The sequence below is a fragment of the Nematostella vectensis genome, chromosome 12 (assembly GCF_932526225.1).
Source record: "Nematostella vectensis chromosome 12, jaNemVect1.1, whole genome shotgun sequence".
NCBI classification, from domain to species: Eukaryota; Metazoa; Cnidaria; class Anthozoa; order Actiniaria; family Edwardsiidae; genus Nematostella; species Nematostella vectensis.
The window spans coordinates 4,874,410-4,890,276 of NC_064045.1; the positions used below are offsets into that span (position 1 = coordinate 4,874,410).

Here is a 15,867-nt window from a genome sequence, read left to right on the forward strand (position 1 = left end):
CCTTCTGCATATATTCTACATTTCATGTTACATATAACCCCCCCTCAGTAGATCCTGGTTTTGCTCTTTACCGAGATCAAAATCTGCGTGTGTGAGCAACTTCCATACTGCTGCTATACTCAAACCGTCGAAATATTCGCGCTTTATTTAATAGTTTAAAAAGATACAAGGCGTGAAAAGGTTTTGCGCTTCAATGTCACAACATTTTATAAAACAGGTCTTGGCAACAAACAATTTTCCTGTCTTGTCCCTATTACAGCCTAGGCTTTGGGGACGAGGAGGGATTGGATCCTTTGTGACGTCAGAACTCTTAACCACCACAGGAATACCAGTCAAACTCCAGGGACTAGGCCGCCCTTGTGACCAAAAACAGTGTTTGGCTAAAGCTCAGTCTTAGCTTGAGCAAATAAATCCCATGCCTCCCCCTCTGTGGCAAATTTAAAGAGGACCTCACGCGCCCAGTATCGCTTTATCCTTCTGTCCAAAACTAACGCCACGATTGCAGTCACACACAGGTTCAGCATAAGAAATGCAAAGTTCACCCAGAAGGCAACGTCCTCGATAACCATGAAGCGCTTCAGTCTTGCGTAGATGAACGAAAGCAAATAGGAAAGGATAATATTTGTCAAAATGGCGGCCGCGCCAACCACAACAGAATCGAAGACGATGAAAGAATAGTGATACATAGGGTGCGCGGCGCGGAAATTTTCCTCGATGTAGCCAAATGTTTCGTCCATTTTAACCAAGTAAATTCTAGCTTGTCCGTTAATGGTGAAAATATATCTTTGAAAATATTTGTCGTGTTAAGTCCTGCATGAAATTTTCCCGCAATCACTTCTTCCCAAAAAAGTTTTTAGCAGGTACTTCCGTCTGAGCGAAGTCTGTTGCTCACGACGTTTTTCTTTTCGAAGCGTTTTTCATGTCATTATAACGCTCTCCTGGATATCATATACATTTTAGCCCACGCTTAGTGACAATAATTATTCCCCTCCGGCCAAATGGAGCTTTTAAATGCCTGTCGGTTTACGAAATGGTAATTCTGGGACATGATGTTAATCGTTTAAATTCAACTAAACGCATTGTTCGCTATCTTCTGCGGTTTTGACATTTGGTGTCGATTCGTTGTTTCTGTCGGGTTCACAAAATATTTATCTAACCAGCTGTTTAATAAGCCATTTCCAGTGGATTTCGAATTCTAGGGAGATTCATTTTCTTGCTTGTTCATACCTGTGATATTCTCGGCAGGTGACCAAGGATTCTTAAAAAAACATCAGTTTTATTTACTGTTTTCAATAGACTTGATTTTATCCATGAAAATATTTTTCAAAATATATTTAAAAATATATATATAAAATGATTTGTATTTGAAATTTTTTATTGACATTATTTTCTAACATTTATATACATTTGACATTCTTTTTTTGTTCGCCTAATTTTGCTAATGAAGAACCGCTGGCCAAAAGAATAACAATAAAATACTTATGGGGGAGGGGGAGGTGAATCGAAGTAGGTGGTAGGGGGTGGAGCGGGCTCTATTTATTTCTTTGCCTTTTATGACATCTGTAAACCCGAATGCTGTCTTATAAACACACTTATGTTTATTTAATTTAAAAATGGATGATTATGCTAGAATAGTTAAAAAAGCAGACGCAAATACAAATATCTAAAACCTGTAGAATAAAAATACATAAAAACTAAAACTAAAAAAACGCTAAAAGTTCACAACGAGAGAAAACAATGTGTTTCCATCTCGGTCCTTTCTTATATGCCTCTAGTTCTATTGCAACACAAAATCCTCAAAAACTGTAATCTGTTGGACTGTAAAAATGCTGGCAAACCACACGTAAAATGATCACGTGACTTCGCATCACGTGGTTTGGCTGGGTTCACATCAGAAGCCCACGGCGTTTTGCCTTCAATACAACATTCTCAGCTCCCACCAGCATTTGACCTGAAAATCAGATATAAGATTTATGAACAAAGGTCGGTATATGTTATGCTCAAAGATTAATATTTCTATCAGAGATAAGATCATAGTCATAGATATAAGTTGCGCAGAATAAATACTCTCTAGGCAAGCAAATGAAAAGAATATAACCAAAACCCAACCACATGATTTTACATTTTATTTTATTTTTACTTTCTTCCATGTTTTTGTTTGTATTTATTGAGTGTTTACTTGTGAGCCGAAGATGCATAAACAGTTTAGTTTGCGTATGAAAAACTCACCCCTCGGCCTCCAAAACGGCATCCTTCCGGACCCAGAGCGACGAGTAGACCATAGAAGCGAGAGTACGCGGGAAGACGAAAGAAAGAGGGGAAAAAGATGTCTTCGCGCGTACTCTCGCTTCGGTGTCCGCGTCGCCCTGGGTCCTAGAGGACCCCCTCATCTCGCAATCAAATCCTTGCTAATCGCTTGCTATCTGCAACTCGTCCCCCCCCTCTTTCCTGTTTAAGTTGTCCAAATAAGACTGAGCGAGCTAGAGTTTTTAAGGAAAGAATTGTTTATGCTCAACCCCCTGGCCTTTGTGACGCCCCTACTATCTGCGCTTTTGGCTCACCTTTGAGGTACTGCTGTTCACACCCTTCAGGTACCGAAGTGTGCGTCATCGCCATCTGCAATACCAAGAAACACTGCATTACAATTCGACATTGCGCCGTCATAGGAAAAAAGGATAGAATTTGACGATCCTTTAATAAAAAGGGCCTGTTTTCCTTTGATTTGATTTCTAACCCTAGTAATAAATCGAAACTTTAATAACTATACCATCCTCTATTTCAAAATAATTCATTCTTCATAGCCGTAGCAGGCGTCTAACGATTCGAGGGGCACAATAAAGAAACATCGAGAAAACAATGGGGAACACAGCCACGTCCCTACTGGTCATTTCCTTATAATTTTTGGAAGGATTTGGGGGGGGGGGGACGTGCCCCCAGTGCCCCACCCCCTGCTACGACCCTGTTATTATCCTTTCGAGGATCGCATTATCTTGACTCAGTCAATACGCAAACGCATAGCTTGATGAATTCGGAAATCTTTCTTTTGCTATAACCCACTAAATGCCATGTACTGTCGTGTGTTACCTTGAAGCACGACTGGGCGAAGAAGAGCCTGAGGTCCCTGTGTTGGATCTTCTCAAGGAACCGGCGAAGAAGCAAATAGTGGGCTATGGGGGCGTCCCTTGGGGTAAATAAATAAATAAATAAATAAATAAATAAATAAATAAATAAATAAATAAATAAATAAATAAATAAATAAATAAATAAATAAATAAATAAATAAATAAATAAATAAATAAATAAATAAATAAATAAATAAATAAATCAATAAATCAATAAATAAATAAATAAATAAATAAATAAATAAATAATGAATGAATGAATGGATGAATGGATGAATGGATGAATAAATGAATAAATGAATGAATGAATGAATGAATGAATGGATGGATGAATGAATGAATGGATGAATGAATGAAGAGAGTAGAGGCCTGGTTATTCCGCCCCCCTGTTTACTTGATGCCTCTGTCGTTTTGGCGGGCGCAGTCATTTCTGATTTTTTGTTTGATTATTTTGTTTTGAATTTGCCACCTAGAAAGGTCACGTGATCTCTTAGCGCAGGTCCCGTATTCGTTCAGTATAAGCCGGGTATTGGGATAGCAGTAGTTGTGTTTGTATATCTGTGCTCTACCCATACTCTACCAACTATCGCACATTTATGCCTCCCCTACACCCTAGACTACACTCGTAGGTGTCATGTTACAAAACCCGCTTTCAGCCAACAACGTTGTTGAAGATCTTCTTAACAAGAAATAAAACGTATAAACATACAAGTGAATCAATTAATTTTTTGTGCTATATGACATTTCCTTACCAGAGAGTGAGGAAGTCTTCCACCATTACATGCATGTCATCTGGGCGGGGCAGCTCGTAGTGATTATCTGCGTCTTTCGGCGCCACTGATGAAAGAGTTTATGGATACGTAATACGATGAATAAGATGGCGGGAAGCTACTGGGCACTCAACACTCCAACACCCCTCCCCCTCAATACCCCCTACCCTCATACTGATAGGAGAGGTTATGGATACGTAATAGGATGAATAAGATGACGGAACGCTACTAGGCACTTAACACTCCAACACACTCCTCCCTCAATACCCCCTTCCCTCCCACTGATAGGAGAGTTTATGGATACGTAATACGATGAATAAGATGACGGGACGCTACTGGGCAATCAACACCCTTCCCCCTCAATACCCCCTACCCTCCCACTCATGGGAGAGGTTATGGATACGTAATCGTTAAAGTGTAACGATTCACAAGCTGCGGGACGCCTCTGGGCACTCGACACCCCTCCCTCTCCCAACCCCCTCCCCTCCCACTGATAAAAGAGTTCACGGATACTTAATACGATGAACAGGCTGAGGAGACGCTGCTGGCGTCCGACACCCCTCCCCCCTCTATTCCCCCTACCCTCTCACTGATGGGAGCGGGTTATGATTACGTCATTCTAAATGGCGGCCTTTCCAATAGATGACTTGCGCTTAGAGATCACGTGACTGTTTTGGTGGCAAAAGCGCGCGCTCAGGCTTTTAGCAGCAAAAATAACAAAAAGTAATTTATTCAGCGCTCACGAAAAAAGCCAGAATTCTTTTTAGAAAGGGTTTAGTTTCATTTAAAGATTCTATTTTTTTCGTCGTTGTCGTTTTGACGGGCGCAGTCTTTTCTGATTTTGTTTGTTTGTTATTTTGTTTTGAATTTGCCACCCAGAAAAGTCACGTGATCTCTTAGCGCAAGTCCCTATTCCTTCGGTATAGGCCGGGTATTGGGGTAGCCGTAGCTGTGTTTGTATATCTGTGCTAGTAAGACGGCTAACAGTGTGTGTATTGGGGTAATAGCGTGTGTACGTGTTGCAATATACTTGTGGTATGTGATTTGATGGGATTCCTGTGGTAATAATATGTGTGTGGATACCCGCCTCTGGAAGCGATAGTAAAGTGATAACTTGTGCGTGTTTGGGGGATACCTGTGGTATCAAGTTGGCTACTTGTGGATGTGTTTGTATACCTGTCATTGCGACAAGCTACTTGTGATTTTAGGATACCAGTGGATGCGTTGGGATGCCTGTGTGTTCGATAACTGTGGTAGCAAGTGGGCTACCTCGCTGATGTGTTGGGATACCTGTGGGAGGCGTCTTGTAGAAGTACAGCACAGGGTGTAGGAAATTCGAGTGATGTGCAACACTCGGGACTCCTGCTGCCGCGGCTCTGTTTCCTCTGAACACGTCTTTTCTGTGTAGGGAAAAAATCGAGCAAAAATACTCACGCGGAGATAAAATAATGCGCTTTATAATGACGGGCTGACAACCTATCAGTAGAAAGAAAAGTAGAAAGATAATCTGAATACATTCAGATCAGCCTAACTTTGTTCCTCGCCCGAACCACGCAAATACATGGACTTTGGCATACACTTTCTTTTTATGTTTCTGATAATAGAATGTGTATAACCTCATTGATAACAGAGATAAGAATTAAGGGCGGGCCTAAATTATACTCACCCTGGTCCTGAATAGTCCTTGCCGTACTCCATGTTTATAACCAACATCGGACCAGCAGCGGATCCGCTATATTCTGGTAATGATCAGGACATTATTAAAAGAGGGCGATGGGTTAATGGTGATGATGGATGAGGGGTTGATTGTGATAGCGATGACGATGATGATGACGAGGAAGATGATGTAGGAGATGATGTGGAAGATCATGATGGCGATGATGATGGTGGTGGTGGTGATAGTTATGATGATGGCGATGATGCTGGTGGTGGTGGTGGTAGTGATGATGATGGCTATGATGCTGGTGGTGGTGGTGGTAGTTATGATGATGGCTATGATGCTGCTGGTGGTGGTGGTAGTGATGATGATGGCTATGATGCTGCTGGTGGTGGTGGTAGTGATCATGATGGCGATGATGCTGCTGGTGGTGGTGGTAGTGATGATGATGGCTATGATGCTGCTGGTGGTGGTGGTAGTGATCATGATGGCTATGATGCTGGTGGTGGTGGTGGTAGTGATGATGATGGCTATGATGCTGCTGGTGGTGGTGGTAGTGATCATGATGGCTATGATGCTGTTGGTGATGGTGGTAGTGATGATGATGGCTATGATGCTGCTGGTGGTGGTGGTAGTGATGATGATGGCGATGATGCTGGTGGTGGTGGTGGTAGTGATCATGATGGCGATGATGCTGCTGGTGGTGGTGGTAGTGATGATGATGGCTATGATGCTGCTGGTGGTGGTGGTAGTGATGATGATGGCGATGATGGTGGTGGTAGTTATGATGATGGCGATGATGGTGGTGGTGGTGATGATGATGATTATGATGGTGATGATGATGGTGGTGGTGGTAAAGATGATAGTGGTGATGATTATGATGATAACGATAGTGATGGCGATGATGTTGCTCGCTATGCCAGTGATGGCTGATCGGTCGATTTATTTATCATCGAATAGATGCAGGGAGTGGCTGTTCAATCTCCCGAGCATTACATTGCATTGTTCCATGCGCCCTACTCACCTTCAAACTTGTGAATGAGTCTGATCGGAAATTCCTCGTAGTACTCAACCGTGTTGTCAGGGCCTGAACACGTGATTAAACGGAATATAATGGTATATCATACCGACACTACGACCACAATGGCATAATAATCATCATTATTATCATCATCGTCATCATCCACGTGTCCATATAATAATCCATAAGCAACTAACAGCTTCATCTTTACAACCAACATAGTCACCTCTCCAAGAATGCCAGTAAAAACCATCATAATTTTTTTTCATCATCGTAATAGTCACCATCATCATCAACGTGATCGTGAACATAGTTATCATTTTATTATCATCAACATAATTATAGTTATCATAGCCATCACCCTACTCACGGAATATCATGACTTCTCCGAGAATGCCGAACATCTGGTAAATACCCTATGCGAACAACATACATTATTACATTCTATTAGTACGTGACGGAGTACCTAATGGCAAAGTGACAAAATGCTAAATCTTTTATCATGGAAAAGTCACACGCTCACATAGCTAAACCTCCAAATACAAACATTAGGAAACTGGAACTGCAAAATGGGATCTAAACTTTTTTAGTTACAATAAGTAGTATCAAGTGACCTACCGATGCTTCGTTGATTCGTCTGAGTATGACGCCCATGAGTTCGGTCAGCGGTAGCTTGGTGTGAGGCCACGTGACGTTGTGGTTTCGCTGCTCGAGTATGCGGTGTAGAGTACGAGCTGAGAGAAGACATGACGTCACACGGGGATGCATGAAAGAGTGGGGGGGTCCGCCTTTTTTATATAAGTCAACCGTCCCCATCCGCTTGTAACGGGGTGTCACGCTATACCTTTGTGTAGTTTGCCACGCTATACCTTTGTGTAATGTGTAACGCTATGCCTTTGTGTAGAGTGTCACGCTTTACCTTGGTGTAGAGTGTCACAATATACCTTTGTGTAGAGTGTCACCCTATGCCTTTGTGTAGAGTGTCACGCTTTACCTTTGTGTAGAGTGTCACGCTATACCTTTTGTAGTGTGTCACGCTAAACCTTAGTGTGAATTACGTATGTACCTGTGTAACGGAATCCGTGGATGAATCCCCCAGCGGACTTGCGGAAATCCACTGCATGGGTCACAACTCCAGCTAGCAATAAAAACATAAATTGAACACATTGCAGGAGTTAAAGCCGCATTGTCACCAGTTTACTTCCGGAGGTCCGACGGAAGTAAAAACTCAACCGTTAAAAGACAAAAGAATCTATTCGAATCCGAAATATTTAACAGGCCATCCGCTCTTAATTAGCAGTCACATCCTCAAAGAAACTTCCAAAAGACACACTGCTTTCTATATTTTGAAATATTTTTCGTGTTTTCCGTTAAAAATCATCGGATATTCTTACGTAATCGACCGGAAGTAAACCGGTGACAATGTGGCTTTAACAGGTTACAGAAAGGAGTATTGTCAATTATTAGGAAGAAACAGCTAAAAAACAAAAGAAAAAGGTTAAAGGTGGTCATTTAAGTCTGATGACGATGACTTCCAAAAATGACACTCAACTGGCATGTAAATAGTATTTCTACGACAGTTGTAGTATTATGCTTGTCTGGAAATCCTGTTTCATGTATGGGAACCCTATGCACATCTGGGACCTGGAAGAATCCACCATCCTGACTTAAGTTGACTTTAAAGGGGCAGAGTCATGGTTAGAGCTTTGCAATAGCTCTCCGACCCGGACAAAATGAATTCCTGTCAAATTCTAATATTGACTTATGAGCCTTTGGTACATGTGGGAGACTTAAATTCAAAGGAAATGACCACAAACTTTAAATAAACATAGTTTTTAATAAAATATTGCATATTATTTTTAAAGGGCATTGACAGCTTAAAGTTCAACTGTTTGTAGACAATTGAAAGCCTACAATAATCACTGACTCCAGACATGCGCAGTACCATGACGCTGTCCCTTTAATATAATGTTTACCCGGCCAGCTACACTCCATATGATAAGATATAACTGAGTAGAATGGAACTTACTAAAGTACATCCGAGGCACCCTAGTGGACTCGTAGTTGGGTTTCATGGATGGAAACTTGCGCATGTACATTCCATGACACTGTCTGGGTTGAGATGTGTTGTCAAACACCGAAAAGTCAAACTAAGAGTAAAAAAACACATAATAGCTTCATACCTCAAATCCCGTGACACAATGAGTAAGTGTGTGACAAGGGTTTTGTGAAGCTCGTGCATCTGATTAGGCGCACACGAGAGTGCGTGACAATAGTAGGTGACATAATAATAGCGTAGGGGAAAGATGACGCATGACTAAGAGTGTGTGACAGGGGTACGTGACACATGTGTGACGAAGGTTGTGTGACAGATACCTTAAAGCCCATGCATCTGATGACGCGGTCATATGGCTCACGAATAGCGAAATTGTCCGCTAAAAAAGATGACAAACTCGTCAATATTCACGTTAATTGATGCGCACCTTTCCACTTTCACCCCAGCCGCTAGCCCATCACCCTTCTGCGGAAGCGGACACCGCTCAGCCCTGTTCACCTCGCTCTTGAACTCTTACACCTCGCATATGATTTTTGTGTCCTTACCTCCTTTTCCAATCGCTGTGTCCACGTATAGCTTTCCTTTGGACTTTTTAATTTCAATAATTTCAACTGGTACTTCTGAGAATAGAAAAGGATAAGAAACAACGCATTCAGCCTAGTCTCAGTTTAGATCCTACAAGGATCGCTCTGCAGTTTATTGTCGATGAGATTTATCTGGGGCAAACTGGCTTTTGCTGGAAAACTAGCCCAAGAAACCAGGGACAAAGCTGCCTCTTCCAAAAAAAAAAATAACGTATAGTAAAGCTTTTCTCTCCTGATCAGTCTTGTGCGCATTTACCTAGTAGGCCGTCAAGCGATTTCAGCTGATATGTATCTAGTACTTCGTTGTTCACTGCCCTATAAAAATGTCAAAACAGATTAATGAATTTTACTCTCGTTGATTTACCCATACATCAAGTTAGTGATGACCTTAAAGAATGGTGATGGTGGTGGTGGTCGTGACGGTGGTGGTCGTGGCGGTGGTGTGGCGGTGGTGGTGGCGGTGGTGGTGGTGGTGGTGGTGGTGGTGGTGGTGGTGGTGATGGTGATGGTGATGGTGATGACGGTGGTGGTGGTGATGATTGTGATGGTGATGGTGATGGTGCGAGATAAGCTTATGGTGGTGATGTCATTATCAATGATGATGATGAAGATGTTGATGATGGTGATGGTGATGAAAACGATGTTTGAGTATGGTTATGGTAGATAGGGGGTATCCACGGCTGCTTCTCTTTTTACCTCAGGTCCCCTACGTAGTGAGTCTCCCAGGAGAGACGAAGGCGAGACCTTACGAGAAAACAAGATATTCAAAACTGTCAGGCCCTTTTATCGTACCTTTGAAGTATACCTCTCCAACTTTCGAGAAATAAAATCGCCTGATACCCGGGCTAGCCACGAAGAAACTACCCAAGTTTGGAGGTACAGCTCCGAAAGGAAAGTGGTGTTCGAGAAATAAAATCGCCTGATACTCGGGCTAGCCACGAAGAAACTACCCAAGTTTGGAGGTACAGCTCCGAAAGGAAAGTGGTGTTATTCTTGTTGAGGGATGGGACGGATAAGGGAGGAGATATAACCACTTGTACAGAAGAGTTTTATTCTATTTCCTCGTGAGATCCAGGCGAGTACACAGGATTGGCTGAGGGGGTACGCAGTCATGGTATCATTTGGAAAATGCATAGTATTTTCCTTAATAAGAAATGACCCACTTTTTTGCCGCCAAGGGGGGGGGGGGGGGGGTGCGCACCCCCCTGTGTACGCGTCTGAGATCGAAGGAGATCATCCAATTGTCCGTTTTCTAGAATTTCTAGGTTTTTGCAGGTCATGGGTTGTTTACAGCCTTCTAAGAAATATTTGCACATTGTTTACCAAACAATAGCGGCTTTAATGAGGTTGTTGGCTTCAGGCTTTATCGTAACAACAACAACAACAACAACAACAACAACAACGTTGACGACGATATCGACGACGATAATGATGATAATAAAAACAATTAGAAATATTTCTAAGGATATCTAGAAAACAGTCCATTCTATCCTACTTAGTTATCAAGCGAACTGTTTTGAATTACCTTGCAAACATATGTATGTGGTTTGTCGAACCGAGAATGGAAGCCGCAGTCTCGAAAGCTGAGTTGCCTGCAAAATACCAAACATGTCCGGCATGGCTTAACCCAAAGGGAATTTTCAAATTAAAAACTGGGGTTGGACGCAAATTTCTTTATCCCGTGACTTCCGACTATCGCGACTTTCCTTTCCCTTTTCAAATTTTATATCACGTGACTCATCTCTTCCAATTATCAGCACGGTTTATCACGTGACTCACCTCTGCCAATGATCAGCACGGTTTATCACGTGACTCACCTCTGCCAGTAATCAGCACGGTTTATCACGTGACTCACCTCTGCCAATGATCAGCACGGTTTATCACGTGACTCACCTCTGCCAATGATCAGCACGGTTTATCACGTGACTCACCTCTTTCAATGATCTGCACTGTTTATCACGTGACTTACCTCTGCCAATGATCTGCACTGTTAATCACGTGACTCACCTCTGCCAATGATCAGCACGGTTTGACCTTCGAAATCTTTTGGGTTGGTAGAGATGTCATTGTAACTCTAAACAAACAAAGCAATGTGACTATCACAGGAATAAAGTATAAAGAGAAGACATGGATAAAGTAATAGCATTGAAGCTACACTCTTTTTATATATAAGAACGTCTTATATTTAGTTGAGGCCTTATGAGTTGAACGTCTTATTCTTAGTTTCGGAGCATTTATGTTCTTAACGATGTTCTTAAATTTTAGTGTATATAATAATATAATACCCAATGAATTATTAGGAAGAGAATTACACTTTGGTTTTGATTTTGTATTTTAGAACGCAACATGACTAAGAAAATATATTTTTTTCTACTATATGAGCCTTGCCAAGTTCTTAGCATGTTCTAAAATTTGGTGAAATCTAAGGCTGGACGTTCTTATAAAAAAGGTTTTCATAAAAAAAGAGTTCCATAGATAAGCTATAGCCATGACAGGTTGCAGTCCCCATTTTCCTTTCCCACTGCGATCCAGGTTCCCAGTCTAAAATGGGCGAATACCATTAGCATTTAAAAAGATCCTTTCAAGAAACTGACTTTACTAACCTCTGTGTGCTCTACGCCCTTAAAATTTTCCGGGAGGTTTTCAGTAGCCAGCCCAGTACTGTGGGGTATAAAATACGACATAAATAATATGTATTATCTAAAAATATATTCCTCCGTCACCGCCAATCCTTCTGGCAAAGAGTTGATCCTTTCCATTACCACTTCCTTCTTTCCGACACCAATCACAGTACCCTCTATTCACACATACATTTCCATAGTTTGAAGCCGCGTGCAATCTGCGCCAACACCTGCCAGATTTGCTGGCGAGTTTTCGCTTGACTGACTACAGGACAAAGGAAATGTCAAAATGGGAAATGAACTTTCTTGTGGTCAGTCGGGCAAGGACTTGTAATCAATACGTGTGTGTGCTTAAGGGTACGTTGATTGGGCTCACCGACTCCACTCATATACACCTTACCCTCTCCCTCCCTCCCTAATATGTGTTCCTCATTCTCAAGTTAGTACACGTGTGTTGACTGCTAATAGACCCTATTCTCCTACTTTTTATCTTAGTCCCTATGATCTGTCTTATTCAAGAGGACAAGCGTATGCTTTAAGTGCCCCTGTAAAACCGCATTTTCGTTATTTTTCATTAATATTGGAAGGCACGTAATGCGCTAAAATCTCTAAATAACCATCTGCAAACAAAGTTTAATACTTTATTTACCAAATTCAATCGAAAATATCGCATTAGCTTCCCCAAATCAGCCGATGGAAATGGATGCTTTTTGCACTTGGTACTTTGCTCATGCTCGCGAATCCAGCGTACCCAGCGTACTTTGCGGGCGCTCATAAAGGTGGTAGTGACCTTTGGAAGCGCCCGCAAAGTACGCTGGATCCTCGAGCATGTACTTTGCTAGGATGTTAAAATGGCGACTGACAGAAGATGTTTAGTGTGTTGATCGGCCTTTACCCATTGCATCTTCATCAACAACCTTCCCATTTTATTTCCCTTTCTATGATACCCCCCCCCCCCTTACACCTTTACCCTATTACCACGCTCCAGCCTCCAGCCAATATTCCTTCGATATCAAACCCCCTGATAACCCCCTTCTAACCTACCTCATAATCAAGTTAGTACACGTATGCTTGACAGCGTTCTGATCGTACAGATAAAACGGGTCTTCAGCTCGTGTCCCCCTCGAGATCTTGGTAATGTTCGTATTGTACTGAACATTGAGCTTGAGTTTCTTGGCGTAGTCATTTAGGTACTTCACCTAGGATGGGACCAAAACGGAATTTTTGATATATGACATTTCATGGGTGGGGGGAGTGTAAACCGTGGGAGGGTTGAGGAGATCCCAGAAAATATATACTTAGAGCAAAATATATCCTATCTATATTTAAATTCAATAACATCAGGGCCGTAGCAGGGGGTGGGCACTGGGCACGTGCCCCCCAAAAATTCAAGGAAATGACAAGTAGGGGCGTGGCTGTGCCCCCATTGTTTTCTTAATGTTTCTGTATTGTGCCCCCCCAATAATTCGAGGCCTGCTACGGCTATGAACTATTCACTTTAAAGCCCCACTTACACGAGCAAACTTAGTTGACAACTCATTATTGATCGTGTAGATAGGGCAGCCAATAGTTATTTGTTGTCATCTACACGAGCAAATAAGAATTGTCATATCAATGTCAACTAAAGAAAAGTCTACGACGGGGCACACGATATTTTTTTCGGCAATGCTAGAAGAATCGCTTATCACTCGCTATCGAGACTCACCAGGTTGTCGGCTGGCGGGTAAAACTCATCCGAGTACTCTCGAAACAAGAGCGACTCGTCATCACTGATCAGCGAATTCCAATCGTGGCGGAGATTGAACTCTTTATTCGAGCGACCTGAAGTGACGGCCATGAAACGTTGAAATACAACAAAATATTCCTCAATACTCGAATTAGTCTTGGGGATTTTTTATCGTTATACCGAAAAAATAATACTTGTTTACGGAATAAAATCGTCTAGATTGTGATGCTTGTGTAATGATGATGTCGATGTGATAACGCTGTTGTTCCAAGTGGTAATATTTATTTTGATAATAATGACTATAATGTTGTTAAAGATGACGACAATGCTATTGTTGTACTTGATCTGTTGATGGTGATTTGGTTGTTCGTTATGATAAGGCGTGTACCCTGGAGTTTGCTGGGGGGGGGGGGGGGGGTGCGTAGTCATACTTATTATATGGAAAAGAGGAAAATTTGACGATATGTCAATAAGAAATGGCTGCATACCCTGCGCATGCGCAATGATGATGACGATGTTACTGGTGCAATCTCTTTCCCAGAACCCACGTACCTTGGGCTCTGGGAACTAGATTGTTACTGGTGATGTTGATGATGATGATGTTGTAGATTATGCTGATTATTATACACAATTTGAATGAAAAACCAGAAAACTAGCCTGTAAATCGCTTGTTGATGGAGATTAGTTTCCTATGGCGTGGATATTTCCGAAAGAACGACCCTGGAAAAATGAAATCAAAATAAATGATGCCATTAAAAGATAAGCCCAAGCTATTTTAACGACCACCACGAACAGTTAGGCCCTGAACAAGCGTCGTACTTTCCATGAGCCGTATTCAATGCAAATGCATGCAAATGAAGACAAAACAATGCATCTGGCTCATTTGCATTGATTTGCATTAAATACGGCTCATGGAAAGTACCGCATTTTAACTAGGCCTTAGGAACTTTTACCGCCTATAGCGTTTGTCCATTTCCGTTTAAACATTATATATATAGCATATGAACAATTCTATAAATGATATGCGCAAATGCAACCTCTCGCATGTACACCTTTTTAATTAAATTTTACAGGAAAACCGGCTCCTGTAGGAACATTTAATGATATTATCGGTTCGTTTTGCACTGTGGTCTGTAACCCAAAAGTGTTTTAACAGATGCGTACCGGCCAACCCGTCACGTTCGTAGATAACGTAGTCCCTTCCTGCTCGCTCGAAAAAGAAACCCAACTGCAAGCCTGCAAAAACATAGAAGGGTATAAACACACAAATCTCTACCAGCTTACCGCGTCAATAACGATTAAGAATAACAAAGGGAAGAAGATTTTAACCGTCCCTCAGTAGTTGGTTAGTATTCATTGTCGATATGGATGCTTAAAGATTTAATAACATCGCGGACAACCGACCATTTAAATTATAGTAGCGTCTTTTTTTCATTTCGCCTCGGGGCTTATTCCGCCTTTTGCGCCTTCCTCGTAGTAGAATCTACTTCGTTTTCCACAATGAAAGAAGACCTTGCATATTCCTTAGTTGAACAAACATAAACAATCCAGCGTAGAATTATTTCTTCGTTCTTTTCTTTTCTTGTCCACCTCCTCTGGTGGGAAAGAAACTATCACTCTAATTCTACGTTGGTCTTTTTCAAATTAATACATTGAGGGTACAGGACAAGTCAATAGGAAGACAGGACAAGTCAACTTTTAGTCTTCCTTTACACACCTCCGGGCCCTGCTCCTACAATACAGTACTCATGAAAATCATCCGCAACAATCACTTGAAATAATCCAGTAACAGCAAGAATGAAAACGTCGGCAAGAAACCCCGTCCTTCTCATCTTGGGAACACGGCGATTACTGACGGGCTGAAACCTTCCTAACCAATTTCAGGGTCTCGACCCGTGTTTGCATATGACATATATGATTTCTATTGTCATGCACCAGGATCTGAAGCCGGCATTCCGCTGTTCCCTTTGTTATAGCGGATCTGCTATGTAAAGTCATGCAACGGTGTCCCTATTGTTTGATTGCTGTAACGGTAATTATGTGCACACCGCTATTTTTAATATTTTAATATTTAAAAATATTAAAGCCGCATTATCACCAGTTCACTTCTGGAGGTCCTGTACAGGACCCGAAATGATCCCAGGACCCGAAACGATCCCAGGACCCGAAATGATCCCCAAAAGTACCCCAACTGATCCTCGGACCCGAAACGATACCGAGGAGTCCCCGAAATCAACCCCAAGGAATTACGGTAATGGACAAAGGGAAAGCAGAAGAAATACTTGCAATTCTTGAAGCATAATAAAGGGT

The 15,867-nt window shown here is 41.8% G+C and overlaps 1 protein-coding gene across 2 annotated transcripts; it reads right to left on the reverse strand.

Annotated features, from left to right (window-relative positions):
• Nucleotides 1-127: 127 nt before the first annotated feature.
• Nucleotides 128-15,526, reverse strand: LOC116616607 (FAD-dependent oxidoreductase domain-containing protein 2). 2 transcript variants are annotated; one of them, XM_048719876.1, is made up of 23 exons: nucleotides 15,275-15,526; nucleotides 14,722-14,793; nucleotides 14,215-14,277; nucleotides 13,537-13,652; nucleotides 12,876-13,030; nucleotides 11,814-11,871; nucleotides 11,218-11,284; nucleotides 10,736-10,802; nucleotides 9,907-9,954; nucleotides 9,467-9,525; nucleotides 9,172-9,246; nucleotides 8,947-9,005; nucleotides 8,600-8,720; nucleotides 7,637-7,708; nucleotides 7,189-7,304; nucleotides 6,941-6,986; nucleotides 6,574-6,636; nucleotides 5,559-5,631; nucleotides 5,183-5,292; nucleotides 3,875-3,959; nucleotides 3,085-3,181; nucleotides 2,562-2,616; nucleotides 128-1,951 (listed from the first exon to the last, which is right to left on the reverse strand). In XM_048719876.1, the coding sequence occupies exons 1-23, from the start codon at nucleotides 15,387-15,389 to the stop codon at nucleotides 1,887-1,889; spliced, it is 1,857 nt and encodes a 618-aa protein (XP_048575833.1). In that variant the 5' UTR covers nucleotides 15,390-15,526; the 3' UTR covers nucleotides 128-1,886. The 2 variants fall into 2 exon arrangements, with proteins under 2 accessions (XP_048575833.1, XP_048575834.1); XM_048719877.1 differs by lacking the exon at nucleotides 9,907-9,954.
• Nucleotides 15,527-15,867: the final 341 nt, after the last annotated feature.

Excerpts from the sequence above, each read along its gene's own strand:
- LOC116616607 (XM_048719876.1), bottom strand. The coding sequence starts at position 15,389 with ATGAGAAGGACGGGGTTTCTTGCCGACGTTTTCATTCTTGCTGTTACT. Across the intron at positions 7,305-7,636 it reads CCACGGATTCCGTTACACAG|CTCGTACTCTACACCGCATA; the intron begins GTACATACGTAA and ends GTCTTCTCTCAG. Across the intron at positions 2,617-3,084 it reads TCGCCCAGTCGTGCTTCAAG|ATGGCGATGACGCACACTTC; the intron begins GTAACACACGAC and ends TTGGTATTGCAG.